The 21,980-nt window shown below is 36.7% G+C and overlaps 1 protein-coding gene across 3 annotated transcripts in view; it reads left to right on the top strand.

The window, feature by feature from the left end:
* The window catches only part of Esr1 (estrogen receptor 1), a 364,976-nt gene that overhangs the window by 216,151 nt on the left and 126,845 nt on the right, over positions 1 to 21,980 (top strand). For all 3 annotated transcript variants that reach the window (XM_013517315.1, XM_005390574.2, XM_005390573.2), the window contains exon 5: positions 11,236 to 11,571. In XM_013517315.1, coding sequence (XP_013372769.1) covers positions 11,236 to 11,571 — 336 coding nt within the window. The remainder of the gene's footprint in view (positions 1 to 11,235; positions 11,572 to 21,980) is intronic.

The raw sequence follows: 21,980 nt of genomic DNA, 5'->3' as shown, positions 1-21,980 counted from the left end.
ATTGTCCTTGTGGCTTTTGAAGTGAAGATCAAGTTCTGGGGTCATCCAGCTCATGTACTACGAAACTTGACAAATGTAGGAAAACAATTAAGATGCCAGGAAACCAAGAACTAACAAATGTCTATTACACCAATTGGTTAATGAAATTATACCTTTCAATAATGTGTGAACAATGCCCCATAAACCACAGCTTACAATAGTTTGAAGTACTCAACAAAATGACACAGGTCTCCCATTGGTCTCTGGTTTGTTTAAATTCTGTAACCTTAGGTGCTCTGTAGTAACCCTGGACTTCTAGAAAACTGAAGACTCTTTGGGGCTTTTTAAAATTCTATTTTTATTCAGTCATGCCATTCTGTGCTTCATGTAACATGAACCAGGAAGACTTTTCCAACTTGTTTTGGAAACCCACTCCTACACAGGTGATAAATCACCCCACGGATGAAAGGAGAGTTGCATTCGCACAATGAAACTTAAGGAGCATGCAAAGGGCTGCACGTCCCTGGGGGGATAAGTTTTTCTGGGGTCATGAGCTTGTGCTGCCTCTGTAAGTTACACCACAAGGGCCAGAGACAGCCTTGTCTCCAGTCCACCACACTCTCGATCAGCTAGGATTGTCAGATAAATGAGAGAGGAAATGTGTTCATGGTTTGCAAGTGGGAAAGGCAGGAATTGCACTTTGAAAGCAATGAATCAGTGTTAGGAAATAGAGCAAGTTAAGGGCACGAGACTCTTGAACTTGGCACTTGGGAGATGAATTAGGTCAGGGGGAAGAGAAAAGTTTGCCCTTAATAAAAATAACCTTTGGTTCCTCTCCTTTCAACTTTTATAAATTGGACTTGAAATCCTCCTGTTCATTATACTACACAGAAGAGGAAAATGAAATCCTAGTAAGATTCATGCTGGTAAAACTTTAGGAGAAGAAATGCAAGACTTCAAACTGGTAGTTTGTTGATAGAGACAGGATGAAAATAAGGGATTTCATTACAACTAATGATCAGAATAACATTTACAGCAAGCCAAGATGGAGCAACAGAGACTAGATCACCTTCCTAACAGAAACATAAGACAAACAAATAAAAGTAATTGACAAAATACATGAAATGGCTGTTTTTAAATGTTGGGTATCAACCAGTACAGGACAATATCTGTAGAAAAAAGGAGAATGAAGGAGGTGAAGCATGTGATTGCTTCGCTTCCCTCCTGCAAGGAAGGCCCAAGGCACAGCAGAGAAGAGGGGCATCGCTATGATTTAATAGTAAAGCAGCACAGTGCGTAGCACAAGCAGCAGAAGCTACAAGAGCACAGGCAGTTGAGCTGTGAGTTTGCAGTTGGGTCTAAGACTGATCCTGGATGAGATGGGACTTTCAGATTTGAGGTTGAATGAAGAAAAAGTGTAGAAAGAGAACAGGATAGTGATGCAGGAATGTATTCTAAAGAGCTACAAGCCTAGCCTTATTTTACCAAAACAAAAAGTTTGTCAAGAGGATTTGTAAAGATAGCTTTGAAAGGTATTTTGGAGTATTTGTGGAAATCTATGAATTTTAATTTAGAGTTTTGTTTTATTCAGTAGTTCAGTGTCTTTTAAAATTAAAAATTATATATTACATATAAATGTCACTGATATATATCATAGTTGATATATATTTATCTAAGCATATATATATATATATATATTTTAATATGAAACAAATGGAAACAGTACTATTTCTGATATGTTCCATGGAACTGCCCAGTCTTCAGAGCTGTTTAAACAATTCCTGCTGACAATGAGGCACTCACTGGTGGATTTAGACAGACAGTAACTTGATGAACCTGTGTATATGGGAGATCAATGTGTCACCAGTTAGCTGGATTGGAGGGTAGAATGAAGGGCAGCAAGGTGCCAAGCAAGAAGTCATGAAGTAGTGAACTGGAATGATGTGTTAATCAGTTTTCTCTTATGTTAATAAAATATCTGAGATAATTAACTTAAAGACAGGAAAGGTATTTTTTTGGTTTATGGTTTCAGAGGTTTCAGTACATAGGTGGTTGGCCCTGTATCTTTGGGCCTCTGATGAGGCAGTTCATCATGGTGGAAGCTCATGGCAAAGGGAACTGCTAATGTTATGGAAAGTAGGAAGCAAAGAGAAAGAGAAAAACTGGCCAGAGTTTCAATATCCTCTTTAAGGACATGCCCCCAGTGATCTCACCTCCTCCCAGTAGGCCCTATTTCTGAGAGGTTCCAACCAGTGACCTAACTTCCTCCCAGTAGGGCCCACTTCCTGGAAGTTCTGCCTCTTCCCGGTAGCACCATGGGGTAGTGACCAAGCCTTCAACACATGGGCCTTTGGAGGACATTTATCTAACTATAGCAGATAGTAGTGGTGAATAGAAGGGAAGGGACTAAAGCAAGAGTTATGTGAGAAAATTCTTGTTAAGTTGTGACAATCCTTTGGATGTGAAAGGAAGAAAAGAAAAAGATGTTAACAAGCTTTAATGAAGCTTTAAATGAAGTGAATAATTCACGTCTCCTTGACTGTAGAGGTGGCAATGTTATTAAGAATAATCTATAATTATATAACTTAAAGATATAGCACAATCTAATGCTTTTATAAGGGCATTACACCAATATTGTAATGTGATACATAGGCTTTGCAGTTAAATGTAGCTTGGTTCAAAACCTTTGTGGCCCTTGAGCTGACCTTGTACATACAGTTAACCCAAGTTTCTCCTTACCCTTATAGGATTCATCCTGAGTATTTGAAAGGAGAGGATTAGAATTTATGCAGAGGAATCTTTATGGAGAAATTTTATTAGTTTTCATCTTTATTTCATTTTTTATTTCTTAGTTTGAAAAGCTTTTAGTTTATATCTTTGTCTAGCTTTTTAATACCTCATGAGTAACATGAAATTATTGAGAAATGAAAGAAAAGTGATTTTGCAACATTGAAACTATTGACTAATATAATGAAGTAGTTTCAGGAAACTGGAAAATAACTTTACTGGTATTATACTACTTTTTTGGTACAAGCATAGGTTATTGGGAGGCTAAAAGATAATTTAAATAAAAGAACATTGAAAAAATAGAAAGATTTAGAAGCAGCTAATCCAGTGCATTCCATCATTAATGAACATTCAGATAGTACAGTATATTAACTTTTCTTGAGATTCCATGGCCAAATTGAAGATTTTAACAACTAAAAAAGAATGATTAATTAAACTCTAAAATGATCAGAAGTAGTCTTTCAAAATTACTTAAGCATGTGACTCATTAGGACAGATCTTTTTATTTTAGGGGCAAAACATCTACTGTTTAAGCAGTTGACATATCTCCTAACCCTTTCCCTATCAGGACTGGAGCCCCACGGGGGCTCGCAGCTAACTCCTGAAATCCAGGCAACCTTTGAAGAGATTCCTCAGGTCTGCCTTCCCCAGACCATACCATGAGCATGGGTCCTCTCCCTTTCATTCTAATTCCCACTTCCAGCATGACTGGCTTAATCAGTTCCCTTAAATTAATACCTCCAAGGGTGGAAAAGAATCACTTAAACACACAGTAAGTGCTATTGAGTAGAAATTCTATATTTGCCCTGTCTAAATCCTTATACTAATGTGATGAAGATAGAGTTGCTTTACCCCAGGGAGATAAAATTCTAATCCCTGGTGCAACTTAAGAGATAATAATGAATGTACACTAGTGTATCTAGTCCAATAGCTTAAGTATTCACAAATGCTATTTTAATGTACTGAGTGACTATAGGGGGCAACTTGTTTTATTTATTTAATGCTATAACCAAGGTGCTATTTACAACAAATACACTTCTTGACCCTCATAAGGTGCTCATTCAAATTTGCTGCTCGTTTAACAATTAAATGAGGTTTTTAAAAATAATTTTCCTCCACTTAAGAGAAGGTAGTTTGGTCTTTTGGGACTTTCACTGGATAATTAAAACTAGGTAGACAAAAGAGGATGAGCTTATGTTGTTTCTGTACAAATAATTCTGGGAAATGTCTTGGAAAGGATCAGAAAATGAGTTTTTAGTTTTATCACTGGATTTTTATCAATTGTGCCACTCTGATGGCCCCATCCCCTATGTATAACTAAGAACTAACTGTTTGCACCATAGAGGCAACTAGTAATCACTTGCTTTGATCTTCATTTCTCACTTTTCCTGGAGCGAAATAGAAGTAGAAGCTGGATCATCTTTCCTCTTCTTCTACCAGATTCTGGTTAGATTTTTAAACTGCTATAAAATATTTGTGCAATACTGTCAGCAGTAATTTGTACAATTACAGATTACTTGCAGGTAAAATACTATTTTTTGCTTAATTGGACCATACATATCCTGGGATCCTATCACATGCAGTTGGCCGTATAACATGCATAATTTTCCACTTTTGTTTTGTTTGTACATTTTGTAGGGAGTTTGGCATTTGAACATAGTGTACTTTTGGAGTAAGTTACAAAAAAAAATTTGCTAATATCTGTTGAATCTACCTTTCCTTATTTGACTGATGATTTTAAAAATAGTGAAGTCTCTCATTTCTCTAGTAGTATTTTATTGTCCCACATCTCAGACCTGTGGCCATTTTTGTCAGGTCCTAATCCTATAGTTGTAATATTCAAACAAGTTCCACTCATCGAACAGATGCAACTCATTGCTTTAGTACTATGACTAAGCTGAGTAGTGTACTTCTATATTCCTCGAAGAAGGGAAATTTAATAATTTGATCCAAAATTCCTGTAAAGTCTTCATCTGCCCTATTCTTGAAGCTGCTAGTGATCCAACTCATATTTCTTTTCTGTGGTGGCAGCATCTTTGTTAATAGTCACCTTGTTACGAACTGATCATCCGTTACCCTTGCACTGTGGGTGCCTGCCCATAGTTTCCACACACTGCTTCTGTGTTAGCCTATGGGCTCATGAACAACCTCTCAGGTGGTGCTCGTGCTTCTTGTAAGTCCTCCTTTCTCTGGGCTCACACCTCCTCGGTCCTTGCATTTCCTCCATGCTGAGCTGACTTCTTGTCTCCTAAACATTCCAGCTACTCCAGTTGGAACAAGCTTATTTTTCTTAAACAGTAGCATCCAACAGTGAGCATGATACTTCCAGCGAGCTTGTGAGCCCAGCATAGGGTGGCAGTGTCACCTCCTTTAGTTTGGGTGTTGGACAGGTGACAGGGAAATAGCAGAGATACCTGACTGTGCACCATGGCTGGTCACATACCACTGTTCTCATCTGATGTGTTTTATTTACAGGGCCCCTAAGTGTATCAACTTTGTACTTATGATAACAGGTAAAATTTAAAGTCTCTATCCAAAAACAAAACCAAACCAGCTTCATTTCAAAGATTGGATATGGAATCAGAGAATAATCATGGGCAAGTCTGTAACTCTCCAAGCAGCAGTTTTCCAGTCATTACCTTTCAAATTCCTTATGAGAACAAATTAGTTATAATTTGCTTCCATGTAGCAGTACATGTAGATAAACCACATAAGTGCTTGCCATATTAGTGCTGATAATAATAATCTTTATTATTATTACTCATTTCAAGAGCTCTGATAAATACTTATGTTAGTACTGAGTGAATAGGATGAGTTGATGACATCTGTTTGTTTTTAAAAATATCACCTAATATACATAGTCTAGACCTACAAGAATAAATGATGTATATTAAAATTTTTGCAGCCACACATTTGTCCAAAATCATTGACAAACTAGAACAAAAAGGATAAATTCTCACATGTTATTCATTTACTATGGAGTGATGGCACAGAGGATGAGTTATAGACTTTATTTCTCATCTCCTTAGTATTAAAAATAGTTGTGTTAACTTTTACTGAAATTATATATACATATATATGCATATATATATTAATCATTGTCCTCTGACAAATTTTGGGAAAAGTAACTTTTTTGAGGATATAGAAGTTCATGTTAATTTTTGTCTTTTAAAGATACTTGTTTAGCTGATAATGTCTCACTAACACAGCATGACGGGTCAATTTCAAAATAACAAGGTGCAGTTTAGTAGCTATGAGCAACTTTCTGAGCACTGCTGGGGTCTTGAGACTATGACATACATTTTGGGCAAGTCACCAATCTTTAGTGTGCTCTATTAAGAGGTCTGCTTGGGTAATAAGGCTATACAAGATGCTTTTCCAATGCTTTTTAAAAATAATCCTCAAAGGTCAAAATTTTAATTGATATAAAATTATGCATATTTAGTGGATATTATGTGATTATTTCAATATGTGTATTTTTTGTATAGTACGCAAATACTCAGGATATCATTTCTTCTTTGTGAAAATATTTCAAATTCTACTTTTTGGGGAAATATACACCACATAATCATTATGTGTTGTCACTTTACTGTGGAACAGAGCACAGTGATTTATTTCTTCCATGTAACTGGAACTTAGTTCCACTTGAGCAATCTTTCTCATTTTCTCTCCCTTCTACTCTCCTCAGCCTTTTGGATCAGCTATTCTATTCTCAACTTCTATGAGATCACGTTTTAAGATTCCACATATAAGTGATACTATGTCATACTTGACTTTCTGTGCCTGGCTTATTTCATATAACACAATGTCTTCTGTTTCTAGCCATATAGTTGCAAGATTATTATTTTTATGCCTGAATGTACTCCACCAAATTTATGTATCCCATTTTTTTGTCCATTCATCAGCTGATTTCTTGGCTATTGTGAATAGTGTTTCAGTAGACAAGCAAGGCGTGCTGATGTCCCCTTGACATGATGATTTCATTTCCTTTGGATGTATGCTTAATAGTAGGATTGCTGGATCATAGAGTAGTTCTGTGTCTATAGCAATCACAGAGTAGTGTATTTGAAGTCAAATATTTTAATGTCTCCTTTATACTCTTTTCCATAATGACTGCACTAATTTACAATCCCAAAGTGTAAAAGGATTCCTTTTTTCACACCCTAGCACTTGTTATCTTTGTGTTTTTGAGAAGAGTCATTTTACTCTGTGAAAGCTAATATTTAATTGTGATTTTGACTTGCATTTCTCTGGTGATTATTGATGTTGAGCATTTAGTTCAAATGCCTGTTGGTTATTTGCATGTCTTCTTTTGAGTAATGTCTTCCTGTTTTTAGGTTTATTGCTTATTTTAAAATTGAATGATGTTCTTATATGTCTGTATTTGTTTAACTGAGTAATCAATATGAAGAAAACAGTATATAATATAATACCCATTGTTAATTTCTTTTCACCCTGTCTGAAATTCTCTACTGTTTTTATTGTCATTATGTTGTTTTGTTTATGTCTGTGTGTTTGTTAATATGTTGTGGTTCTTTTATCTCTAAAAATAAAATTTAAAAAAATTGAACTATGATGATGATTATAATGACAATTTTGCTATTGGGTAGAGTTTCTGATGCATCCTGAGTATTAACCCTATATCTGTGTAGAATTTGCAATTATTTTCTTCTTTTGTATGTTTACTCTCTTCCTTTCATTAATTGTTTCTTTTTCTGCACATTCTGATATAATCCCATTTGTCTCATGTTTTACTTGCCTGTACTTGGGTGGAGGAGCTTATCCAGACAGTCCTTGCCCATTCCAACATCCTGAAGTGTTTTTCCTATGTTTCCTTTAGTAGTTTTATGTCTTAACTTAAAACCTTAATTCATTTTGAGTTCATTTTTGTGTTGAAATATTGGGATATAGTTTCATTCTACTGTATATGGACATCTAGTTTTCTCAACAGCGTTTGTTGAAGAAACTATTCTTTCCCCCAGTATATGTTCTTTCCCCCAGTATATATCCTTACTTTCTAAATTTTTTAATAACTTGAAAATAATTGCTATTATTTCTTTAAATGTTTGGTAGAATTCAGCAGTGAAGAAATCTCATTCTGAGATTTTCTTTTATTATTGATTCAGTTTTATTAGTCAACATTGGTTTGTTCATATTTTTTAGTTTTTGTAGTTCAGTTTTGCCAAGGTAAATGCAGCCAGGAATTTGTTAATTTCTTCTAGGTTATCAAATTTGTTGGCATACAGTTGTCAAAAGTAATCTCTAAAGATCCTTTTCATTTCTGTGGTGTGAGGTGATGTCTCCCTTTTCATCTCTAATTTTGAGTCTTCCTTTTTTTCTTTATCTATGGGTAAGTTTACTTTTGCTTGTTTTAAAAAAATCAAGCCTTCATTTTGTTGAGTTTTGTATTGTTTCAATGTCTATTTATTTCATTTATTGTTTTCTGCTCTTTATTATTTCTTTTCTTCTGTTACTTTTAGCTCTTTTTCTTAAGTTTTACTTCTCTGAGGTACAACAATAGGGCATTTATTTGAGATATTTCTGCTTTTTTGATACAGGACAAAGGTATAGGCCAGTACTCACAGTGCACAAATTCTCAACAAAATATTAGCAAACCAAATTCAAGAGCATATTAAAACAGATGTTTATAATGATTATGTGAGGTTCACCCCAGGAATGCAAGAATGGTTCAACATGTGCAAATCAATAAATTTCTCTTAGTGCACCTCTTGTTACATCTACTAGGTTTTGATATGTGGTTTCTACCATCATTTGGAAATTGTAGTTTCAAAATTTTAGTTTTCCTTCTTAATTTTCTTTTCATTGGTTGTTTAGGAGTGTGTTGTTTAATTTCCATGTATTATTATATTGCCCAAAGTTTCTCCTGTTACTGATTTCTATTGCATTGTGTTAAAGAAAGATAATTGTTATGATTTTGTTTTAAATAAGTTGTTGACTTTTTTTGGCCTACTATGTGGTCTATTCTAAAGCATGCTCCTTGTTCTGCTGAGAGGAATGTGTATTCTGCAGTTGTTAGATGGAATATTCTGTAGATATCTCTTAGGTTCATTTGGTCTACAATGCAATTTAACTTTGTTGTTTCTTTGTTGATATTCTGTTTGTATGATCTGTCTATTCCCAAAAGTGAGTGTTCAAGTACCTTGCTATTATTGCCTTGTAGCTTGTCTCTCCCTTTAGGCCTATTAATACTTCATATGTTTGGATGCTTTGATATTTGGTGCATATATATTTAGAATTGCTATTTCTTCTTGGTAAACTGTTTCCTTCCTTCATCATTATAGAGGCACCTTCTTTGTTTCTACTGCTTTTTCTATTTTATATGGTATAGGTGTGGCTATGACTACTCTCTTTTGGATTCCATTTGCATAGATTATCTTTTCTCACACCTTTATTTCAATCTATGCCTGTAATTAGAACTGAAGTGAGTTTCCTATAAGCAGTATATAGTTCTATCTGTATTTTAATCTATTCAGTCACTCTGTGTCATTTAACTGGAAAATTTAATCTGTTTGCTTCTAGGATAAGTGTCATTAAATTAGATCTTACTACTGCCATTTTGATTTGATAACATAGGCTTCTTCTTGGCACTGGGTCTTACTGTGGAGGGTCCAGTAATGACTTGTGCCTGTCTCCCACTTCTTTCCCCACTGGACAGTAAGTGCCTGTGTTGTTCTGCCTAGGGTTGTACAAGAGATGGGGTTGGCAGTCCTGTGGCCACCATGACTGCCTGAATGCTAGTGCACTCTAGGAGCCCACAGCCCAATGAGACTTGTGCAGTACAGGGGCAATTCCAACACCCATGTTGCTGTGGTTTGCCTGCTGTTGTCTCTTCATAGTGCATGACCACTGCAACTGGCTGAAAGTGATATGGACTGAAATACAAGTCTATTGTACTGGGGCAAGCTTAGATCCATAGATTTTATGAGGTCAGTGGCCTGGAGGTAGGGGCTGTAGGACTCTGCCAAGTACTAGGCTTCACTGTGGTGGGACTGGTTTTGGGATTCAGGTCAAAGACCTGCACTTAGTTCCCTGTCCCTCCCTAAAGTGGGAGATATCTCTCCATACTGTGGTGCTCAGAGTTGAAGGAGGGATAACATAGCTCTTTCCTCCAAATGTTCTTCAGTGCATCTTTTTTATTATTGTGATAAAGACCAGGTACTGTGACTTTTATGGTTTCTTTAGCTCTTAAAAATACTCTCATGAATGAATAGTTATTCAAATTGATATATCATTGGGATTCTATTTCTGCAGGTCTGACTGCACTGTTTTGTTCCATTTCTCCATTATTAAAAATACCCTTTTAACTTACTATTGAAAGAATACTCATAGCAGAAACAATCTTTCATGTTAAACCATAGTTCAATAATATTGACTACAATTCTGTTCTTTTTTTAGTTCTTTTTATTTGAAATAATTTTTTAATTTTAATTTTTTTTATTTTAAAGAGAAAAGAATGAAAACAAAATAACAAAAACAAAGACAAAAACAAAACAACACAAAAACTATAAAAATGATACGGAATTTCAAAAGAAGATGATAGGAAATCAGCAATGGTTGTTGTATTACTTACGGTTATCTTCAAAGTAGTTGCTCATATTACCAGATATAGGTATGCAAGATTGATCAAACAATTAAACATTAACTATTACTTTCAATAAACTAATAGAAATTAGTAGTACAATTATTTTAGCTATTTTTTGTGTATATATATATATTTGTGTGTGTATATATATATATAATATATATATATATAAAATATATATATCCCTTCCTTCTTTCTTTCTTTTCTCCTTTCCCTCATCCCAGTTGTTCTTTCCTGTTCACAATATCTATTGTACCTTTTGGTTTTATTTATTCTTTCAGGTTATTACACTAGGGAGACAATATGGTGTTTACACATGCAGATCTGATTTATTTCGCTTATGAGTATGGTCTGTAGTTGCATCCATTTACCTATGAAAGCCTCAAGTTTATCTTTCTTTATAGCTGGGTAATACTCCATTGTATACATAATGTCATAGCAAAATCTTGGAAACAACCCAAATGCCCATCAATTGAGGAGTAGATTAGAAAAATTCTGTTCTTTTTATAGTACCTGTTACACACACCCACACATGGTTCCAGGTTTGTAGAATCAACTTGTTCTGTGGCTCATGAAAACTTACTGTCATATATCATCTTCAGGAATTATATGCTTCTTGATGTCACACTAGTGATTTGGAATTTCTTATGGTGATAGCATTTATACCATGAAAATTGGAAAATTCTGCAAGTGAATGCTTTTTCCTTTATTTTTTAGAGAGTCAGTTATTAAATGCTTATTACCTTGCCTTTATCCCTGAACATCTATTTTAATAAAAAGAAGTTATTAGTTTTATATTTGATCTTTGGATGGAAGTTAACATGAAAGAAACATAAACTAATTGTTTTTTTCCCCTGTGTTTTCAGGGATACGGAAAGACCGAAGAGGAGGGAGAATGTTGAAATACAAGCGACAGAGAGATGATGAGGAGAGGAGGAATGAGATGGGGCCTTCTGGAGACATGAGAGCTTCTAACCTTTGGCCAAGCCCTCTTGTAATTAAGCACACCAAGAAGAACAGCCCAGCCTTGTCCTTGACAGCTGATCAGATGGTCAGTGCCTTGATGGAGGCTGAGCCCCCCTTACTCTATTCTGAGTATGATCCCACCAAACCCTTCAGTGAAGCTTCCATGATGGGCTTATTGACCAACCTGGCAGACAGGGAGCTGGTTCACATGATCAACTGGGCAAAGAGGGTACCAGGTAAGAACGCTAAGCTCAACTTTTAAGAGTCAATAACTTTGAAGAACTTGTGATGTCATGGGGAGAAGTAGCGGGTGGGGGCATTGCCTTATTATCTAATTAATTTTAAGGTTCTACCAAGATTTATTAATTTTCAGTATCAACATATTGTAATTTTCCTAGAATTTCAGAAATAACATTTTAAAATCAAAATCTAGAATACTAAAATATTTCACTTGACATAACATATTTAACCCATTTTATTTGCAAAACAGATCTGGAGCAGACACTACATGACACATATATTATGTATTATATGTGCATAGCATCAGAAGTGTTTGATACTAAGTAATCTACAAAGGTTTTTGGTATTGAGGACTATTGTTTAAACTATCTCAATTATTAATAAACAATTTTTTCTTGAAAGATCTTTTCTTTAGAGATTTTGATAAAGAAATGAGCTAATAATAGGTTTACTTGTTGAATGTCAAATATTTTTCCAACATAGCCTGAACATAGTATCTGAAGAGAAACGAAAATTCAATACAAGTAAATGAAAGAGCATCAGTCCTGAGAGGAACTTAGGAAAGATCAGTGGTTGAAATGATACTTCGGTCTCTCTGTGAATTCTCTCAGAAGTGGTGTTTTTGTAAAATTGAACTGTTGCTCTTGTTCATGGAGAAGAACTCTAGTTCTTACAGAAATAAGACTCTTCCATGCCAAAATATCCATTATGCATAACCAAGAGCTTGTACTAAGGCAAGAGGAAGTTAAATCTCTTTTGTGGAGTTATTTATCAGATGAGTAGTGGATTTTAAAAGAGAATTTTTCATTTGGTTTCTTTCAGGAGATGACACTATTACTGAGCAAGCATGGATGTTTTCTTATAAAACTGAAAAATAAAGAGTTTTATACTTTCATTTCCAGGGTCACTGATATGTTATAGGCTGAGCAAACATATGTCATAGGCTGAGCAAACGTAGGTCTGGCGTTAGAGATTCTCAGAGGTATTTGCTTATATCAACATATCAATATGTGGTCATTTGAATAAGGAGCCAGGAGTCCTGTGATCTAGACATTTTAGAGGGTGTCCATTCAGGTGATTTGGGTGGTGGAGACTGGGTTACATGGAAATGTGGAGATTAATGAGAAGATTTTGGATTTTTAGGGTCAGTCCAACTGGCAAACAAAGACTCCTGGCCATCTTTGGAATTAAGAGTTTTATTGAGCATCTGCACGTGTCTTATGTAAATAGCTACATTATACATAAACTGGGATCTGGTTATTATGGGATAATAGGTCTTTCCTTCATGTTTATGTTTGTTATTACCTTGTTTTTATGCTTTGGGAGAAGAAAAAAATAAATGTACAAAAAACTAGTGGCCACATTCCTGACAGGCAATTCTGGGTTATAGTTAAGTTTTATTCTCCTATAAGCATGTATTTTTCTTTATGAAATTTTGGTAATATTAGTTTCAGAGCATTGCTGAACTCAAGTATAACATTTTCTTGCTTATCAGTAGATTCCCACCATGGCATTTTTATAAATATAAAAATTTAAATGGAATTTTAAACAACTGGAATTAAATTCAAATATATCACCAGTCAATGGAGAATTCATAGCAATAATCTTCTGAATTTAGAAATAAAATGGAGACAGAAATCAAAGGAAAGAAAAATATTATGTCCACGTGTAACCATGTTAAACCCATAATCAAACAAACTGATAGTAATGATCTATGTAGGGAAACTACTTTATAACTTTGTTAATTCAAAAGACTTGAGTGGCTCAACTCCTTAGACCAAACTATATTTCATTAGTTGATCATTAAAAGAAAGAAATATAGAGGTAAAAATGAAGTTATGTATAGTCATGAACCTCTTGACGATGTATTTGTTAGCAGCAGAGGTCAGAGGTGATGTTGATTCTGTAAGATTGTGTTGCCTTGTGGTAGAGCAGCCATCTTAATTCATGCATGCTGCAGTGTTCACAAAATGACAAAATCACCTAAGGGCTCACTTCTCAGAAGGTATTCCTGTTGTTAAGTAACTCATGGTTTTGTGAGTGTGTGTGTGTGTGTGTGTGCACGTGTGCACGCATGCTACCGCAGGCACGTGGGTGTGTTTGCGCACATGGTGGTATGTGTGTGTATATCACCACTGGAATATAACTGTTGCAAGTCAAAGCCTTTTTGTCAGATCAAGCTGAATGAAATCTTCATTGATTTTAAAAGGATGAAAATGAGGAAAGAGAAAAATCTAGAAGAACTCTGAAGATGATTGTCAAGGTTTTCATTACCTTTTAAAAAGTTTTTATATATCCGTATATCATCTGTCATCTTAAGAAAAGCTCTCACTGAAAATTTCATATCAATGTTATATTTATGTGCTAATAATTTGAAGATAACAATAATACTTTTGCAAAGTAGAAATAATAAATGTTATTAGTAAGAAGAGCAAAAAAAAAAAAAAAAAAAAAAAGAAATTTTGCAGGTACCTGGAACCTAAAATCAGCTCTATATCACTTCTGTGATACAAAACCTGTGTGGGACATTCTTTAGAATGGCTATTAACATAACAAAAACTGTGAATTAACTTCATTTTGAGTGATGAATTTTAGTAAGTATAATCAATATCTTGGACTATTTCATAGTTCTAGAATTTTTTTTCCTTAGAGACTATTGTCAGAATTTTCAAGTGTTATTGATCATAAATTGAAGTTGCCCTTGCCTTAACATCTGGGTGTCGTATTTGACTTGATAGCTCTCTTTACTACAAATAAAGAAGAGATGTAGAATAAAATATATCATAAAGTGTGATAGTCAAGTTCTAAACTTATAAAGAACTTATGTTAGATCTGGCTAACAGGGCTGGGGATATAGCTCAGCAGCACAAGCGCCTGCCTGGCAAGTGCAAAGCCCTGAGTTCAATTCGTAGCAAAAACAAAAAACCAAAACCAAAAAAGATGCTAATGATGGTATCAAGAAATTATTTTTTTCTTTTCTAATTTAAAAAGAATAGTAGCAACAATGATGATAAAATCTACCTAATGAGTTCTGCAAAAGATGTTTTTAAAAAATCTCGTAATATCTGCACATATCTAGCTATAGAGGTAGTTTTATTGTTTGCTCTGAGTTTACTAATCTTTGACAGGCACTTTATCATCCATCCATAAATGGAGATTTACTTTTAAAGGAACTATATTATAAATCTTCATTTACTAGTATTCTACATAAAAAGAAACTAGTCCATAAATGTACCATTATTTAGCTATAGGTCAAAAAGAAAAAAAATACAACTTCAGAGTTGTTACATTTTAAAAATCACTATCGCACTCAGTTACATCACTAAGTGGATTCTTTGGTTTAATATTCAGGAAATATACCTGATGTTTTTCACCAGAGAGATACCGCGGTCACTTGCATTTGGCACCGCTGTTTGCTTTTTTATTATTATTTTAAAAGTAAAAGGAGGAAAACATTAACAGACAGACAACCTTTTACAAAATAGCAAAAGAACAGTACAGACAATACAGAGTGACAAACAAAGTGGTAGGAAATTAACAATGCTTGTTGTATGACATATTGATATCTTCAAAGTGGTTTCTCCTGAAAACAGATAGAGACATGCAATATTGATCAATCAAGGACTCATTGACAGTTTCTTTCAGCAAAGAAATAGAAGACAGTAGAACAACTATGTTAGCTATCCTGTATATACATACATACAACATTTCTCCTTCTTTCCCTTCTCTTTTCCCGCATCCCAGTTGTGTGCTGGAAACCTGGCCCAGGGCCAGAGAGTAGAGGACAAGTGGCTGTGGAGATTGGTCCCACAGGAAACTTCCTCATTCTTTTAGTGGCAATTTAGTAATGTCTGTCCCCTCCCTTTTCTGCCAGTCCTTTTCTCCTCAGTGCTGGAGGTGTCCTGACTCCCCACCCCTTCCTCTGCATTACCTCCTGGCTCAGTTTGGCCTACTGGTAGAAGATTCCCTTTTTTTGCGTGTGCTTCCTACCAGCCGCAGGCTCAGGGCTTCAGCAGTTTGGCGTTGTCCTTAAGAGTGCTTGTTTTTCTGGGCTCAAGGCTGCTTCTGCTCCGGTATTGTCAAGGTATCCAGTGCTTAGCTTCCATAACTCTGAATCACATCCACATCATTCAAACTTACCGATAAACAGAGCTCAGGAAAGACTTGAATAAAGACCAAAGAAAAAGGACTTTTGGAACTCCTAATGTTAAGAAATCCAAGCCCTACCAAACCTCAAATTTTCCCCTCAATTAGAACTGTTCTTTAAGGCTGTGCTGGTCCTCTTTTCACCTCTGTTCAGAACCCACCTGCTGTTCTGCCCTCATGCTGGCAGCTGCCTTAGTGAGATTCCATAGCCAGCCTTTCTTTTGTAAGGGGCAGAGAGGTGTGGAAAGGAGTGTGCACACTCAGACTCGGGACCTTCACAGCCTTCTGCTTTCTGTCAGCAGGTCAGTTTGTGTGGTGTCATCTCAAGTGAATAAGGACAAGAGGGCAGGAGAGGGCACAATGCCTCTGTCTGGAACTTGGAAGCATCTTCAAGGAACACATTCTATTCTGGGAGATTCCAGGGACTTGGCAGGGCTGCCTGGTACTCTGCTTCCCAAATATAATCAGCCCAGTGGAGTCTGCTCTCTGGCTGTGGTGGTGAATCCTCAAAAGCAATGCTTTGATATGGCACCGCAATGAGGAACTTGACATAGAAGTCTGGGTGACAGCCTAGAGACGTGATAGATGCATGTGTTTAAAGCAAGATTTGCTGTTTAGACTTTGCAACCATTGTACTGTCAGGGCCTCAGCACTGGGCCAGAATCACCCCAGCACGTATAGGGGCCGCCTTTGGACTGTAGTTCACAGCTTCCTTGGGAGTGCTCAGCCCTGCCAGGCCTCCCACTGCTCCTGCAAAAGCTCTGGGGGAAATGCAAGGAAAGCAGCTACTTGTTGGATTTTTCTTGTGTGTGCAATATTATTTGACAAGTGTGTTCTATTCATCCAGGCCTCTTTGCAACAGATCCTCAAGAACCTGTTCTAGTGTATCTAGGTAGGTCCTAGAATCTGCACTTTTATTTCAAGCACCATATGTGTGGGTGCTGGGTGTCCCCAGGGCACATTATGAAGAGTACTGGCCCTGGTTTCCTCACTGCCAGGGGACACCGGCAAAGAGAATAGCAGGCTTCATTAACTCTTCATGTGCTAAGAAGATATGTTACTATGGAGGGATGTTATGGGTTGAACTGCGTTTGCCTAAAAAGATACATGAAAATCTTCACCCCTCGGGCCTCAGAATTTGACTGTATTTGGTAAAAGGTGAAAGATTTATACGATCTGAAGAGAAACCAGAGAATTTTGATCTTATTTGGAAATAGCATCTTTACAGAGGTAATCAATAATCAAGTTAGTTCATTTGTCTGGGCCCTTGTTCACTATAACTGGTGTCCTCTTAAAGAGGAAATTTGGACCCAGAGCTGGGCATGTGTAGAAGAGGGAAGATGATTTGAAGAGGCCCTGGGAAGAGGCGGTGGTGAGACTGGAGTGATGGGTCTACCAGCCAAGGAGCGCTGGGGTTTGCCAGAAAGGTCAGAGCCTGACAGAGGGATGAGTACTCTGGCCTAAAACCTTCGGAGTGCTGCCCTGCCAAAACCCTGACTTGGAACTTCTGGCCTCCAGAATTGTGAGACAATTCATTTCTGTTGTTTTTAAAAACCACATTTTTAAAAAATTTTATGTAGCACCCTAGGAAGCTAATGCAAAGTGTATTAAAATATTCTGTATTTTTAAGACAAAAGAGGAGCGCTGGCTGTAAGAAGGTGTGCTTGGCTTATCTAGTGTGGGCCTGGCTAATCATTGACTCCTGCAGATTCTCTTCGCTGCTCACACAAGTGGTTCACCTAACTTCCGGCTCTGAAGCTGACTCAGAAGTGTTACAGTCCCATGCCTCTGCCTAGTAAATATCTTGTAAAAGATTTTAACTGACAGAAGGATGTTTTCAGCTTTTGTACTTTCCCTCTTTTACATTTGTATTTTTGAGCCATTTGAATCTATCCTGGGGTAACGTGTGAGGTAGGGCTCTCACATCACTTTCACACGGGCGGCTGCATAGCTGTTTTGATCCTGTGTATCGAATAGTGCCCTCAGATGTATTTTAAAGACTTTTATAGTTGACCTTCCAAGTTTAAGAGCTTTCTTAATTTTTCTTCCAATTTTGAAGAGCTTTTAAAGTAAGACCAAAGACTTGACCGTTAATCTACATGTATGGTTATTTTTCTACATTCTAAAATAAAAAAGAAAATAAATGATCTACTCATAGTTAGGCATTTTGATTAATTTATGCTAACTGAATATATAATGTGACTTATGTGTCTTGTGGGCAGATGTTTAGTAAATTCCCATTCATTTTGGAAATTAAGGGTAAAAATTCATGAGACTTGAGACATTCAGGTATGACCAATGCTGATGAAGTGGTCAGGTGATTTACTGACTTTTCAGCTTTCATAGGACATCAGAACTGTTCCCCGAGGCAGGGGATGAAGGATGTCCCAGGCTTGTCCTCTGTCTTTGTTTGTCTGTTGTTGTAGGTGTCCCCAAATGCTTTGGTTCTGGGGCTTCAGTGCACCTGCTGCTTTTAAGCAACTGAAGAATTAGTGCACACAGAGCTTCTGCCAGGCACTGCTAGGCTTATGAGTTCCCAATTTCTTTCTCTAGCCTCTAAACACCGAATATTCCATTTTCACTGTGCAGGACCAACACTTAAAGGTCACGCTTTCACCAGTACACCTGAAACCAAGCTAGTTGTTTTTCCTTTCTGCCCTTTACCAGAAAGCCCCTTTGTTTCTCCGGATCCTCTCCAGTCCTCCAGGGCCTCTACCCTCCTTCTGATCCAACCTTGCATTCTCCTTGTCTGGGTGGGTTCCTCTTCCACTGCGTGTCGTCAGGTCTTTCTCTTCCCCATCTCTGGATTCATGCTTCTTCACTATTTCACTCTCACTGGCTTGGCTACATCCTATTTTTTTCAAAACCAAATTAGTATGCCACCTTGCTAACTGAACTTTTATGTTCTCACCTCACTTCCCTTCCATGTACTCATCATGGCCAATCAAAAAAGTAGTTTTGGTAAAGTCAACATTCCAAAATGCTATACTCGCTGCATGGAATTTTCTAGGGCCGCTATAACAAAGTATCACAAAGAACAAAAATGTATTCTCTAACATGCTAGAGGCTCAGAATGTGAAATTAAGGGGTGAGCAGGGCTGGGCCCTCTCAGGAGGGTCCACACCTGACTCCAGCGAGCAAGCGTTTGGTGGCAGCTGGAAATTTCCAGTGTTCCTTAGCTCGCAGCTGCACCTCTCCAGTCTTGGCCACCATGGTGATATCACCTGGTGCTCTCTCGTGGGTCTATGTCCAAATTTCCCTCTAATAAGGACACCATGCACAGTGTAATAGGTTGGACATAATCATGACTGGATTACATCTGTAAAGAACTTGTTCCCAAGTATGTTGGCATTCAGAGGTTTCAGGTGAAAGTGAATTTTAGGGCTACCAAGCATAAAAGGTAGAACTAGATTATGGAGTAAGATGCCTAACCCGAGGGTAACTTTTTTTTGGACAGGCCTTGGAATGGGCATTTGTAGAAAGGTTCTTATCTGCTTTCTACTTTACAACATGATCTGCTTCACTCAAACAACCTCATGAGCCCATCTTTTCTAGTCTCCTCTTCACAGAGCGTACTCATTTTATTTTCCTTTTGTTTGAATATTTGTGTCCCTTCTCCTCTATTTCACATTGATGTTCCTTTTCCCCTAAAGGAACACTATGGTTCCTACTTCCTTTCTGAAACTAACAATATGAATTCACTTTGCACTTCCTTGCTATGGGCTGGAGGTTACACCTCTGTGATACCTCAGTCTTCTTTAGGAGTTAATGACCAGAGAGCTGAAAAAAGGAAGAAAATTGGTGTTGGCCATAATGAGACCTAAGCAAGTGAAACTGTGGAAAATAATGAGTAGGCTGGAGGTAATGTCACAGTGGAGTATAATTAAAAAGAAAATAATTTACCTATTTCCAATAATCAATATCTTTCTAGAGAAAGCACACTAAATAGATTTAAAATTTGTTTCATATCACCTTTGTGTTATTATTCTCTTTCATAGGCACCACAGGGCTCTAATCAAAGGTTTGCATTGTAGTCTTTACATTAGACTACAATATAAAAATGACTTGACACAATTACGACTTTTTCCACTCCCACCATCCCTACCTGTCAAGTATTAGTGTTAAGCACTTTATTGTCAGTATGAAAACAAATCTACTGCCTCCAGCAAGTAGTGAAACATTGAGATAGATTGAAAAAAACATGTATTAGAAGAGACATGTCATAGATATGTGTTCCTCTTCTCTAGATCAGATGATTTGTTTCCTATGTCAGAGAGTAACATTCTTTCAAACTGATTCTTAGCTGAAAAGTGATAGCCATTGGGGAACAGGTCTTTACTCCCTATCTTTTTTGTTACACAAAGGGTGGAGAATTAGAAAAAGTGAAATCTTTTCACTGCCCACGATATTTGAACATGAACAGTAGGATAAAAAAAACTTAGGTTGTTGGTATTTCATCTCTGTTTGGTGTTCAGTTCACCTTCTTCAAAAGCATAAGTCATTTGATTAACTGTTTCTGTTTGAAAGCCCCTAGTTTCAGAGGATCTTTGGGTTTCATTTCTGTTATCTCAGGTTACTAAACTGCTCTGCATGGTTTTCTCAACTTCAATTTGATTGATTGATTGACTGATTGAGTGAGTGATTTTTGCTGAGGGTTGAACCCAGGGCCTGGAGCATGCTAAGCACATACTCTACTTCTGAGCTACATCCTTAGACCCTGCTCAATTATGAATCAATATTCTCTTAGGAATATTCTTCATTTTAAGTAGATTACTTGATGTGTTGAAATTTGTTCTATTTCAAAATTCTTGAGATACATTAACTATGATTTTGCTTAAAAAAACAAGTGACCCTGTCCTTCTGGGCTTAGATTTATCGTATCTAGCAGAGCCCTTACCATGATAATGGAGAAAAACAGAAGTGTGATTTCTAAAGAAAAGTGACATTTAATAAAATGGTGGCAGTGCCCTTCTCTGGATGGGATTAAAATTTCTCTTTGTAGTACTGCATGTGTCCATTATGTGACTATTTTATAAACATGAAATCTAATAAATGGTGGGCAGTTCCCTCTCTACAGAGTGTTAAAATTGTCTCTTCTTGGAATAGTATGTCATATTATAACATGTGGTTCTTTCTGCCTGGTCAAGATGTTTTCCTAAATTTGCTTAGGGCATTTGAAACTAGTAGGTAAATGCTTTGAATTGAAAAGCTCATTCAAGGGCCTGAGCCTTATCCTTAAGGGAAGATCTTTTCTAAAGCATGTATTCAAGTTCTATCTGTCAGTGTTTTTCTTCTTGCATCAATGAGGCAGAAATGGAATATAATCAGGTTTTTGTTTCTTTATTGTTGTCAACAATTCAGAAATATGTACTGAAAAGTATATTATCTTTTCCTAAGTGGATCTTGAAATTCCCCAAAGTGTGATCCAGAACAATGCTGCTTAGCATTCTGTCTGTGGCAGGAGAAGGATCCACTGAGCTTGATTATGAAAAACTTCACATTTAAGACAGTGCACATTAATGTGTAATGAAATGCAACCAGCAGTCAATTAGTATCCGATACCTGCATATTAAAACTCATGGTCCCAGTCTTGTGAAATCAGAGTAATTTATCTGAACATCTTTAATTGTCTTAGGAAATAGGATGACAACTCTGAGATAATCTTTAGCCTACGGTGATTATCAAGTAAGTACGTGGTTATTAATAGCACAGTTAAGCAATTTATGACATGCCTGAACTATTTTTAATAAATGTAACTTTAAAATATAGCACAGAAGGCATATTTTTAAAAAAGAAGGTGTGTTTTGGAGATGGGCAGAGGTCATAGTTATAGAACAGTGTAAAGGTGCTTAATGCCACTGCATAAAGTATGGTTAAAGCTGGTTAAAATAGCAAACCTTATGTGGAGTATATCTTACTCTAATGGAAATGGAGATATGATATGTAACTTATACGAAAAGGAAACAGACTTCGCACAGTGTGTTGAGAAGCTTTCCATCACTGTAAGAAATACCTGAGATGATTGACTTATAAAGAAAAGAAGTGCATTTTGTCTCACAGTTTCAGAAATTTCAGTTCATGGTTGGTTGGCCCTATTGCTTTGGGTTGATGGTGGCACATCCCAGAGGGAATGTGAGACCGCAAGACCGCCCATCTCGTGGTCGGGAAATGAAGGAGGGCAGGAGTGATCAAGGTGCCCCAGTCCTCTCTAAGAGCCTGTGCCCAGGGGCCTAGAGACCTCCCAAAGGCCTCATCTCCC

This window comes from Chinchilla lanigera, unplaced genomic scaffold, assembly GCF_000276665.1.
Source record: "Chinchilla lanigera isolate Chin_1 unplaced genomic scaffold, ChiLan1.0 scaffold00038, whole genome shotgun sequence".
In the NCBI taxonomy this organism is placed as follows: Eukaryota; Metazoa; Chordata; class Mammalia; order Rodentia; family Chinchillidae; genus Chinchilla; species Chinchilla lanigera.
Note: the sequence above shows the minus strand (reverse complement) of the source record. Positions and strands in the feature narration are given on the sequence as shown.